Source organism: Oreochromis aureus, linkage group 15 (genome assembly GCF_013358895.1).
Source record: "Oreochromis aureus strain Israel breed Guangdong linkage group 15, ZZ_aureus, whole genome shotgun sequence".
Classification (NCBI taxonomy): Eukaryota; Metazoa; Chordata; class Actinopteri; order Cichliformes; family Cichlidae; genus Oreochromis; species Oreochromis aureus.
This window is the reverse complement of record NC_052956.1, coordinates 35,269,628-35,281,852: the sequence shown is the minus strand read 5'-3', so window position 1 is coordinate 35,281,852 and position 12,225 is coordinate 35,269,628. Positions and strand designations below refer to the sequence as shown.

The following is a 12,225-nucleotide window of genomic DNA, read 5'->3' as shown; positions in this document are numbered from 1 at the left end:
GGGGACTCCATAGACAGGGTGTACGCAAAAGCACATATGCAATCATTTTTGAGTAGCACATGTGGGTGTAAGTGTAACAATCTGCTGTCACGACACATGTAAAGTGTATTAATGCATAACCATACATTATATTCTGCTTTCATGAAAGGTTTTCTCTCTGAATTGTAATTGTGCAACAATAAGATTCACACATGTATGTAGCCCGTGAGATCTTTTTTGGATTAAACCTCCTTTACAGCCTCCATTATTTTTATTTAAAAAAGAAACTTCTTCAAATCCTTTGTTGCTCTACAATTTTAGAATGAGATGAATGAGCTTGCTGTTCTTCATTCAGAGTGTTGTGCACCTTTCGCCTTACCTGGAGTTTGGAAGTTGATGCGTCTCACCTCCACGGGGTCTGTGGGGTGATGGGGTGTCATGTCTGCGTTGTTCAGCAGACATTTCGTGCGTGGCTCCGACTCTTTTCTTTTGTGGCTGGACAGTAAGTCAAACATAAAGAAGAAAGAGAGGAAGACGTACAAAGAAAGACAAAAAAAAAGAAAAAGAAAAACAACTTTAACGCACACTTGATCCAGCACAACAGATCCCATTCTCACTATCTATTCAGTAACTCTGACTGACTGGTAGCTCAGTCGGTCAGAAAAGCTAAGACTGAAGCAAAATCAAGGACTGGGAAGCTGGTAACATGTATCGAGTATGAACAAGTCTCCTTCACTCTCACTAATTAAGGGCATTTTGTGCTGAGGCAGGCTATTTTGTCTTGAAAAATGCATTAAATCTAAGTAAGACTAAGCCTTACCTGTCGGGTTTGCTGTTTCCAGAGAAAGCAATAGGAGTCAAATAAATATATAAAGATGGTGAAAACACAACACACAAGGAGAAAGGGAGACGGGGAGGCAAGAAGAGAGATAAATCAATAGAGAGCAGTTTAAAATTCACAGGGGTCGCTGCTGGGCTCGCAAAAAAGCGAGATAAAGCTCATCAGCATTGGGAGAAGGTGTGTGCATGAGTGCAAGTGTGTGCACGTGTCAATGAGCTGGAATGAGTGAGTAGTCAATGAAATGTGTAAGTAAGCGCATACATTCGAGAGCCCTGCATTTGTGTGTCTGTGGATGTGTGTGTGTGTGTGTGTACGTGTGTGTGCAAAGGGTGCAGATACAGATAGGAAAGGGGAATGTCAGGGCCAAGGGCAGTCCTGGGAAACACTATTCACCATGGAGAGATGGGGGAGATGGGAGAGTGAGGTGGAGTGAAAGAGAAGAGAAAAAAGAGAGAGATTCAAGGAGAGATGTTACTCTCCCACTAACCATTCAGGATGGAGGTAAACCAAGGTCAGATAGTCACGGATCATCTGACAGTAGCGAGCCCTGCTCATGCTTCTCACACCAGTCCTGCCCCCTTCTAGATAATTCAGGGATCTTTCTTGGTATGTAGGGCAACCTCTTGCAACATTGTTCTGTTTGGATTTGCAGCCCCTGAGGCTAATATCTACAGCTAACAGTAAAAAAGGGCGATATACTGACTGTATGTGCATTTTCCAAAGCTCAAAGCTACAGAGAATTCACTTAGTCTTGACTCAGTGGAGCAGAGGTGTTGGGGCTTTAAAGGCAAGTTTGATCTCCACTATAGTAAAAAAAAAAGATCACCCAGTTTTTAATCTAGTAGTTTAGTCATTACTAACATTATTATTGGGTAACTTAGGCAACACTGGAAAAAGTGCTTGAACACTAGAATTTGCAGTTCTAATTTCACATCCAGACTCTGACAATATGTAGGAAAAATCTTTAGTTATGATACTGTAACTTGATAGCTGCACTCCTCTATAATGCATATGGCTTTTTATGTGGGAGAGATCATACTGGTTTCATGGTTTGTGTCCATTTAGAGGGAGGGCAGTGGCACGGTCACTAGAATCACCCCAGTCCTGTGATAGAACATTTCTATCCTGTCCCTTTCATGATGACGACAGCCCTGTCCACATTCTATTAACCATCATCAACAACAAACGAAGGAACACATTTTGGATGAATGCTTTACCAAGGTCTACTTTTGGCACCACACCTTTATTTTATTGTTCCCCTGAATTTATCACCCTTCTTGTACTCGCTGTGAATAAACACTTTTGACATCTACTGAATGACATATTCTTTCTACTAGTCGAGCACCATCTCAAAGAATCTCCTCCTCTCTTCTTTCTCCAACCAGCTCACTTCCCATGACCATCTTTTTTTTTTCCACAAAAAAAAAAAAGTTTCATATTTACATGCAACTGTGTTTTTGGGACTTTGAATATCATGCTGCCATGAAAACATAATAAGACCCTCGTTCAACATGCCTCCTAGCATGCAATCATTTAAGATAGCCCAATTCCCCAGTTTGACTACAAATAAGGGGTTTGACATGAAAAGACAAGAAAAACCAAACCCTAAACTTCAGATCTATTTGAGGTTCTGACATCTTTACACACAAGTTTCACCACAAACACAAATTCCCAAGCCAACTCACTTTTTATACAGAAGAATGGCGATGACGATGCAGATAATGAAGACAACAGCCAGGACGGGGCCCAACACCCATATGAGACCATCTCCAGCGTCTACTGGCAAAGGGTCCACGACCAGCTCAGGAGTCACCACCGTGTCGGTATACGGGCTTGCTGCAAACATTTTCTGAACAGAAACATTTTTTTGCAAAAGTTAGCACAGTGCATAAAACACAAAGACACAAATTGAACAAATTGAATTGAATACTACAAGAAGCATATATGTATTAGGTTTAGATAAATCAGCATTCAGAGATCCACTATTAACTGAAGAAAACTGCATAAATTAATCCACTCTGACGAAAATTCGACTGAACTGTCTTACCCCACTGGTGGCATTGAGTTCAGCCAGCAGGAAGAAGACATACTCCTGGCCAGGTTCAAGAGGCTTGTTCTCACAGTTACTGTGGCGGTTTTCAGATCCTACTGTGAAGCTGTTGGGCAGCAGCCTGAAGCAGGCTATGATGTAGGGCTTCTTCTGGTCCAGCTGTGCCAGCTGACGGCGTGAACGGCGCTTTGGATTCACCTCCCTCAACAGCTGATTGATGTAAAAAGGTTTCATTGTACTTCTTTATGTGTGAGAGCGTGTGTGTATTTTTAAAATTTTGGCAAATCAAAGACTAAATATAGAGAACATTCAAGTCAGACCTAATGAGAGTATCTGAGTGCAGAAAGTGTTTATAAAGTTAATGTTTTTTACATACAAATTTAAACAAAACAAGAGCTATTATTTAAGCACAAAATAAAATGACATCAGTTCAATAAACCGGAAATAAGATAAGAAACTGTAATATGGCAGCAGTAGAAATTTTCAAATACATAAGCAGTGGGTCTCTTGAATAAGTGGCTGTTTTGTAGAAGGTCTTGAACTCTTTCTGAGATCAAAGAAAACAATCTGTAGGTGTAACTGCACACTTAAGATTCTAAAAGCTTCAACATTTCTGGCAATGCTCCATGCAACCATGCAACCCTTTCCCCTACATCAATCCTCTCTCATTCAGTTTAGACTGCAGACAGAGGCGGGCACTAAGCAGAGGGAATGTGTGTAATCCCAAATCCAATAGGGATGGTTGCTGTTGATCTGGTGCTCAAGGTGACCTCGAGCTATGGTTATGAGTAGGAGAAGACTGTGTAATTCTCTCTTCTGCATGCTTTGGGGGGCAAATTAGCATAGCTGAGATTTACTTATGTCTGTGTTCTGTGTGCCTACTTTGGGTACATGATGTGCACAATGTGGACAGAACATGCAAACTACTGTTTATGTACAATGATGCAATTTTTGCAATTTTGCCTCTGTATGTCATCACAGTTTATTTAAAATCAGGTAGTCAAGAAGTAACTGGAATGACTATCAGCTTTAAGAGTGAGAAGCCACCAAATCCAAGATTAACACCTGGAATCAACTGCAGATCTCGTATTTGCTTAATATTTCTTGGAATAAGAATGTAAAAATCTGACCAGCCCATTAAACTGCTTGTCAGTCCATTGTCCATTTACGTTTGAGCCTCTAAAAATGGGGGAATATGTGTAAAAATGCCTTTAATTCGTAAACAGACACATTGTTGTTAAATCCCTTCAATTATAGCTGAAAGTCTCCAGTTTAATCATATGTTGGCTGGTGGTAAAATCCACTGTGGTGGTGTACAGAGCTAAAATGACAAAAAACCAAAAAAACAACTTGAAAGCTTATTGTGTGCGCTACCTCTTCTATGTCTATCTCATCAGGGCTTTTCAAGTTTTTAACAGTTCCTGGGGTCTTCTTAAGCGGCACCACTACTACGTAGAAGTTCCTGTGAACACAGCATGAAAGCACAATAAAGATTTGATTTTAATAAACAAAACAGCAAGTCCTTTAAGATTGTAACAGAATTTACATTAAAAATGGCCTCACACTCAACACTAAATTGATGTGATAATTTGGTTCTCTCAAAGGGTCTAGCAATTACCAGCAGTCAAAGTCACATACTCTTTACCTAGTGATCTCAACAGATGTCACGTCAGATTTTCAGTATGTCAACTTTTTAACTTTTTCAATTAATTCAATTCAATTTTATTTATACAGCGCCAAATCACAACAACAGTCATGTTGTGTCGTGTCAAGGCGCTTTATATTGTAAGGTAGACCCTATAATAATACGTACAGAGAAAAACCCAACAATCATATGACCCCCTATGAGCAAGCACTTTGGCGACAGTGGGAAGGAAAAACTCCCTTTTAGCAGGAAGAAACCTTCGTCAGAACCAGGCTCAGGGAGGGGCGGGGCCATCTGCTGCGACTGGTTGGGGAGAGAGAAGGAAGACAGCAACCCCTAACCCTTCAAGACAATTCAGACAGAGCTCGCAGAGGCTTTTAGCCCTCAAAACTCACTTGACATCCTTGCTGTCAACTGATGGAAAGGACATGGTGAGCGCGTTATCCGAGTTACTGTAGATGTCCAACTTGGGTTTCCTGGTCAGCATGAGTGGCGCTGTCCTGGCTATTACCCGATGTCTTTGCCCACCATTTATGCTTTCTTGACAGATCACTGTGAACTCATAGGTGGTGTTAGGTCTTAGTCCAGTGACGAACACCTTCAGCTGCCTGGCATCCACATCCATCTTCTGGCGGTTATACTCAATCTAGGATTAGAGTGATAGTCGATCAGCAGATTGTGAGGGAATGGAGAGTAAAGGAGAAAGATTGCTGAGTGGTAACTCCTCTCACTGAAATATGACAAACTGAATGACAGTTTTCAATTGAATTCAACTTCAAGGATCCTAAATTACACAGTGGGAATGCTTTAAAGTTAAAATGTAATGAGCTGACAGTCGTTATTATTCACTCACAACATTATACTCACAGTGCATTTATACGGGGACCTGCTTTCAGAAAACTTCCAAGCAATGACTGCTGTGGACTTGGTGGCCCACTTTACAGTGAAGTTCTTTGGAACATCTGTTGAGTGCACAAACGCAAGAAGAAGAAAAAAAGAAAGCGGGTTTATCATAAGTCAATGGAACATTTTTACATCAGAAAGAAAGGGAAACAAATAAAGAACCTTGATTTTTCTTTTTTGTGTTTTTTTTTTTTAAAAGATGTTCTTCCCCTGCAACGTTCTTCTGGGTAGGAAAGTGAGTGTGAGCTGTGATTGGCTGTGAGAAGGGCAACGCGATTGGTTAGGACACATAGCACGTAAGACTCATGGACAACAAACCCATGGAGCACAAGGGTGTACCTACTGGCCAGCCATCGTGGGTAGTGCCAACCCAGCTCATCATTGTCTTTGAACCACGGGCATTTAATGATTAACAACTGACCCATGCGGTCCCAATGCCAACTGATCCTACACCTCTACTAAGTCTGGGTTGGCGCTGCCAACGTGATGCCGTGTAGGCAAAGAGACAAACCCAAAACATAGCATGCTAACAGTCCTTAGCGGTGCATCTGTGGGATGCCATGCCACAAGCTGTCCTGTCAAAGGACAGGGGGACGGGGGATGAGGTTCTGGGAGAGGAAGGGAGTTAGGAAGGGCAGAATATCTTAAACCAAAAATAAAATAAAGAACCAAAATGAGAGTTTTGCAATTTTAGAAGTCCACACTTACTCTCAAAGTGACTAGATCTGATTGAGATCCTACCTTGTTTGTAAACTGGGGATGTGAGATGACATTAGCTGAGTGACTGTGCTTGGCAACAGGCTGCAAGAATGACTGAGAAGAGTGTCTGACCAAATTGCACTTACCTTGAAATTCTAGGCTTCTTCCCTCTTTCTCAAAATGACTGACTATAACTTACTGACTTATCTTTTACCTGATTTGGGTTAGTGAAGTGAGTATCCCACGGCAAGCAATTTAAATATCAATGTTTCCTCTTTCTTGAGGAGAGGTGGAGGTGGTTGAAGGAGGGGGTGGGCAGTTTTTGTGTTGCTGCAGATTATTTTTAGCCAATTTCCAACCCCCCGCCAACTGGGTTGGATAACATAGACAAACAGGCAAGCCCTACCTGCTGGATCAAAGGCCACGGTCCGATACTGGATAGGTGGGCTGTAGGGCCCTGGACCTACACTGGTGTGTGCGCGTATTTTGACGTCATATGCTGAGTTTGGTTTGAGGCTGTTGAGCACATAGCTGTAGAGGCTGGGGGGTAAGTGGAGTTCCCGTGGAGCTTCTCTGGTGCCAGCTTCTTTATAGGCCAAAGTGTACTCTGTGATTACCCCATTCCTCTCTGCCAGCACTGGTGGAGACCAGGACAGCTGCACTGAGCAGCATGTCACATTGGAGCCCTCGTTAATTTGTGGGTATCCCCCTGGCGTATTCTCAGGCACATTGAGTTCTACCACAGCCTCTTCCCCAAAGCCACCCCTGCTCTTGGCAGAGATCTTAAAGAGATAAATGGCCCCCCGGTGAATGTTGCCCACAGAGTACTGCCGCTCTTGGGGAGCAAATTCCAGTGTGGCCAAAGGAGAGACATCTTTTCTGCCAAACTGGAGCCGGTAACCCTGCAGGTCCATGCCATTGGTTAGATCTGGAGGATCCCAGCGAGCCACGGCTGATGTCTCTGAGTCCTGAGCCACTGACAGATAGGGCGGACCAGGTACTGCAGAAACAAAGAAATAAAGAGCTTAATGTTTTTGCATTGCAGTTTTATGAGACTGCATGTTTTTTTAAGTAAGAGACACGAAAATGGTACATATGGGTGAGCGCTGAGAGTCATGCACGACATATAACCATCGTTTATGTTCTATTTTTCCTTCAGCTATAGGAGTTATGTTTTGTGTTACAGAAAGTACACTGAGTTTTTGTACTGTGTACCAAAATCATCAACACTGTTACTATTGATACAAATAGTATATGACAGAAGCATTTACAAAGGAAGGTAAAAACATAATTGGATCAGATACTGCACATAAAACAATGTCTATGTGTCCAAGGTAAAGATCAAGATGAACAAAACACGGGGAAATTGTTTGAACTTACAGTCAATAAGCTAACAAAGTGAGTCAGAAATGCAGAAGATCCCCAAAACGCTTAAATTCTTGAGTGATCGCTGTACCCATTACAATTTCATGATACATGGAAGCTGAAGCCAAAAATCATTGCATTACAGCAAAGCACCACTAAAACTTTAAGCGAAGAACAGCGCCTTGTTCGTCTCTTGTTGTAAAATGGATGATCTACTCTTGGGGTCCAGACACTATTCTTCAGAGTGGCCCAGTTTTGCTGCTCTTATAGATGACACACGTCTCATCCTAACCCTCCTTTTAAGGTCCCATCACTGAGACAGAGGCAGCAGCAGTTATGGGAAGCCTTTAGTTCTCAAGCTGCTGTCAAAGCTTTGTGAGAGATGAGTGTGGCTGATTTGCACTTGAGCCCCATGTAAATAGATTCTAGCTTCCTCATTCATCTTCTGATCTATGTCCTTCCCTCCTTTTTATGAGAAACAACAAATTTTCTCAGAAAAGGTGGGGACAGGACAAACAACTGGCAAATGTTATAAGTATTCTATTATAGATACACATTGTTTTATGAATTTAATTCCAAATGGATTATTTTAGTATTAATAAAGAAAACAAAGGAGGTAATGAGACATGTCAGTTATGAAATTAATAACATGTATCTACAGTGGTCAGACAGAATGATGAGTGACAGTCTCCTGCATACTGGAGATTGAAAAAGCTTGCCGATTTGTTTGGCAAAGTTGGCCTGCCGAAAAACTGTTTGATCCTGCATAAATTTCTTAACAACTAAATGAACTGAATGCAAATTATTAACTGTGGCTGCAGGTGTTATATACTTTTCATCATTATTTTATGCAGACATAATTATGCCTTCCTTTGCTTTCTTCAGGTAACGCTTCTTGATGCTAATGCTAGATGAATTCAAGCTGAATTCACCCCCCACCCACCCCTTAATCATTGCATCCTGTATCTTTGTGCTTGATGGACACTCTGAATTCTCTGTGCTGATGTGTGTCAGCCTATTGGCCCTGGTTTCCAGCCAGCTTCATCTCCTATATCACCATTCCAGCTGCGCATAGAGCTATTTGGCTTGTTGCCCAGTGTGAACTTAAAGTAATTTGGAGAAGCCAACATTAGTCTGAGGCAACAGTACTGCCTCTCAGTGGAATAGTATCATCGTGCAAGTGTGTCCGTGTATACTGTATGTGTCTACATATAGTATATTGTGATAAGATGTAAGTTTTGTGCACGCAGTGAACACACAGACACACACACAGAGCCTGGAAAGAAAGGAAAGAGAGAGCGAGAGGGACAGAGAGAGAGAGAGAGAGAAATCCACTCCACATACTCTCCGTCTTCTGTGCTTATTATTCATTTCTGTTTGCCAATGATTTTCTTTCTGAAGACTGTTGCTAGAGGAAGATGGAGGTGAGTGGGTAGATGGCGGCTAGTCAGCTGAGCATTTGCCGGTAATGGAAAGGCGGGGGCGGCGAGTGTTGGGTGAGACAAATGCTTCTAATACTCCCTGGCTACATACTATAGCTCAGCTTGGTGTCATTTGGAAACCCACTCTCCCTTCATGATCACTGCTAATCAAGAAAATAGAATCAGGGAAAATGATCCTGCGATGGCGCAGCACGTGTCTTCGATTCTCTGTTTCTGTGCTTCGCTTCGAAATTCAACAGGCTGCCATATGTATCCATTACAGCCTGTGTAGCCCCAAAACGGTTTTATTATTTGTACATTTTAAACTGGGGCCTGGTGCACACTGGGGAGAGGGATCACGGGTACTGAGCCAGCAGATTGGTGTAGAGAGGGGGAGGAGGCGTGGGGGGACTGCTCATGGTGTGGGCTGAGTGTGTGTGTGTGCGTGGTGCTACAGGGAGATGATAAAGTCAACAAGGGCATAGTGAGGGGTTGAAAAATGAGTGAATGAGAGATGATGAAGGTGACTGGGGACAAGGCGCAATCAGCTGCAAAGAGGGCCCAACAGGGATATGAGGAGGTAGAAACGTGTGTGTGTGTGTGTGTGTGTGTGTGTGTGTGTGTGTGTGTGTGTGTGTGTGTGTGTGTGTACATGAGTGATTCTGGGGTTCCAGGACACTTTGATTGTCCCTCTCCACCTCTCCTCTATGTCACCCTACTTTTACCCACAGTCCCTTTTTTCTTCCCAATTTCTTTACTTCTCCCTTCGCACGATGTCCAATTCCCACTCTCATTTCCTAACTTCCTCCTCTTTCCACTCTTTGACCATTTCAGGGTCGACCCTGGTTCAGTCTCTCCTCGTGGGCCTCCCTGCACATTTCCCATTAGGCCACCATATTAACAGAATACTGTTGATACTTACTCAGTCTGACTCAGAAGGGGACGATCAGGTTTCCTTCTCATTTCCTACCTCTCTTGTGCACGTCAGTCCCGCATACGCAACTTTGTAAATGCTGAAAGGTCATGTAAAATCTGTCTCTCTGATCTTTATTTTCCCTTTGCTTCTTTGAATCATATCTGCCTATATTTCAGGGATTCATGGAGAGTAGTAATTTGTAGGGTGGGAAATGTAATGGAGAAAGAAAAGCAATAAATTTCACATGGCCCATTCGGAGAGAAGGAGCCATTAAAGAAGCAAGGAGAAAAAGAGCTCAGCAACCTTTTGCATGATGCATCAAGTACTGTGAGGTTGGCCTAAGGGAGTTTTAACCAGTTAAGATGTTACAAGTGGAGGATACCCAGCTATCTTTAAAGCTGTAAGTAACAGTGGTGTTGCTGATTTGATCTGAATCAATACCCATCCATACATGCAATGCAATTTATAAATAATTAAAATCAAACTTAATATGATTTAATCCATCCATTTGAGTGGATCACACCAATGGGCCTTATGTTTGGTACCTGGTGATGCAAAATAACAGTTTTCCCCTAGCTCTATAGCCTCTTGGGATCGCAAGCTGATATTTTGAGCAACTTGGCGCACAGCCTACCAATAAACAACTGTGCCTTTGTAGCATTATGTTTTGACTTTGTTCGACTCTTATAATGAAGTCTTGACTATTTTTTTTCCATTAGCATGTGAGCAAGAATGAAAGATTTAAAGGACACAGCCATTGATTGTTGGCCGTGGTTCGGTGTATTCCTCAAAGGAAGAGTTTAAAAATATGACTCATGAAAAGCCACTTTTCAAACCTAGCTTTCACTCAGCAAACAAAGAGAGATTCAGCCACAGAATAAATGTTGTTCATCTGTGACTCACAAATAGGTATGGAACTCCAGTTTTATCCAAGTCAGACAAAATCCTGCAAAAGATCCTTTCAGATCCTTTTTGATACACCAAACTACCAGAGAGGCTGGTTGGAAAGTCTGGAAGATACAAAGCCTTTGCCATTGATGTTACAATTTTTTTCTAAAGTGGCAAGAAAAAACATGCCATCGTTGTCATGACGCACTATATCGAAGCCTTTATGTTACATAAAAAAAGACTAAGGCTATGATGTCTTCTGTAAGCAACTGCTCTCCTCAAGTGCATGCTTGAGAAAAAAAAGATTTTAGATGAAATTGCACAAGTTACATGTTTTTTAAATATTTTTAGAGGATGTACAATGTGGGAGAATATGAAATTGATTTACAATATGCATTTGAAGTGTGCCAATTTATGAGTGAGTTCACACAAGTGCAAACCACACGAAGGAGTGGTTGTTTCAACAAAGAACATCTGGTTTTCATGGTGAAAAAGAAGAAAATATCTTATATTTGGGTTTATAAGTTCCTACAAGTTGGGATCCATTTTTAGTGTGCGTTTTTGATGAAAAGTTTCTATAAAAGTTTGTGTTTTGTTTAGTTTTGCAGCTGAATAATGTACAATGTTACAGTTACAGTGTTGTGCAAAAGTCTTGAGACACCACAAAGTTCTTTATATTTGAAAAAAAAAGGCAAATCAGTGATGAAGATATAGTATATGAGGCAAAAACAGAATTTTAAAGATGCTAAAAAAAAAGTCAGTTGCTTTTCTGCGTTCATAATTCCACCACTGGTACCATGACAGAGCCTCCCCCATGTTTTACAGATGCCTGTAGACGCTCATTGTTGTAGCTCTGGCCTGACCTCCTTCATTACATATTGATGTCTATTTGAACCAAGTTGCTCAGCTGTCTGTGTAAACACAACACTGTTTCATCCCTTGAGATAGGTGTCTGCTTTATGCTTCAATGATTTATAGGTCAGTGTAAAGTGTTTTTACTGAACAACACCAAAAAAAAACTTCTACAAAATGGTCAGGTAATGAGTGAAATCAGTGAAAAAAAAGACCTTTGGAAAGCCTGAGGAACTATTGCTTAAGAACACTTTAAAAATGAAAAGGAAGTCTGAGTACATGGAAACAAAATCTCAAAAGCCCAAAGCAGGGCTTCTTGATTAGTCCACTAATATTATAATATAATCATATGAGACCGTCCTTTGTAATTGAATGTACAGACACTGTGAACTGTGTATAATCTGATGATTTTGTCACCTGTTTTCATGTTGTCTGAGCTTGTTTTTTGTAATTCAAAGATGTAACTACTCAATTAGTTCAGCTTGCTCTGGAGGAAAAAACCAACAAAACAAAGAAAATTGCCTTTATTTTCAATTCTTCACTGCTTGTTGTGGACCTCAGAAACTTTATCTACTTCATAAAAACTAGAAACATGCCTATTCACAGCTAGAGCATCCTTGGAACAAGAAGGACATCTGCTTTACCTCCAAGAAAGCCTGTTTTACT

The 12,225-nt window shown here is 41.4% G+C and overlaps 1 protein-coding gene across 4 annotated transcripts in view; it reads right to left on the bottom strand.

Annotated features, from left to right (window-relative positions):
* ptprsa (protein tyrosine phosphatase receptor type Sa) overlaps nucleotides 1-12,225 on the bottom strand; it is a 169,650-nt gene that overhangs the window by 41,303 nt on the left and 116,122 nt on the right. For all 4 annotated transcript variants that reach the window (XM_039598497.1, XM_039598498.1, XM_039598499.1 and 1 more), the window contains 7 exons: nucleotides 6,524-7,117; nucleotides 5,383-5,477; nucleotides 4,911-5,161; nucleotides 4,245-4,332; nucleotides 2,868-3,080; nucleotides 2,506-2,669; nucleotides 359-474 (listed from right to left, as the gene is read on the bottom strand). In XM_039598497.1, the coding sequence (XP_039454431.1) occupies nucleotides 359-474; nucleotides 2,506-2,669; nucleotides 2,868-3,080; nucleotides 4,245-4,332; nucleotides 4,911-5,161; nucleotides 5,383-5,477; nucleotides 6,524-7,117 (1,521 nt within the window). The remainder of the gene's footprint in view (nucleotides 1-358; nucleotides 475-2,505; nucleotides 2,670-2,867; nucleotides 3,081-4,244; nucleotides 4,333-4,910; nucleotides 5,162-5,382; nucleotides 5,478-6,523; nucleotides 7,118-12,225) is intronic.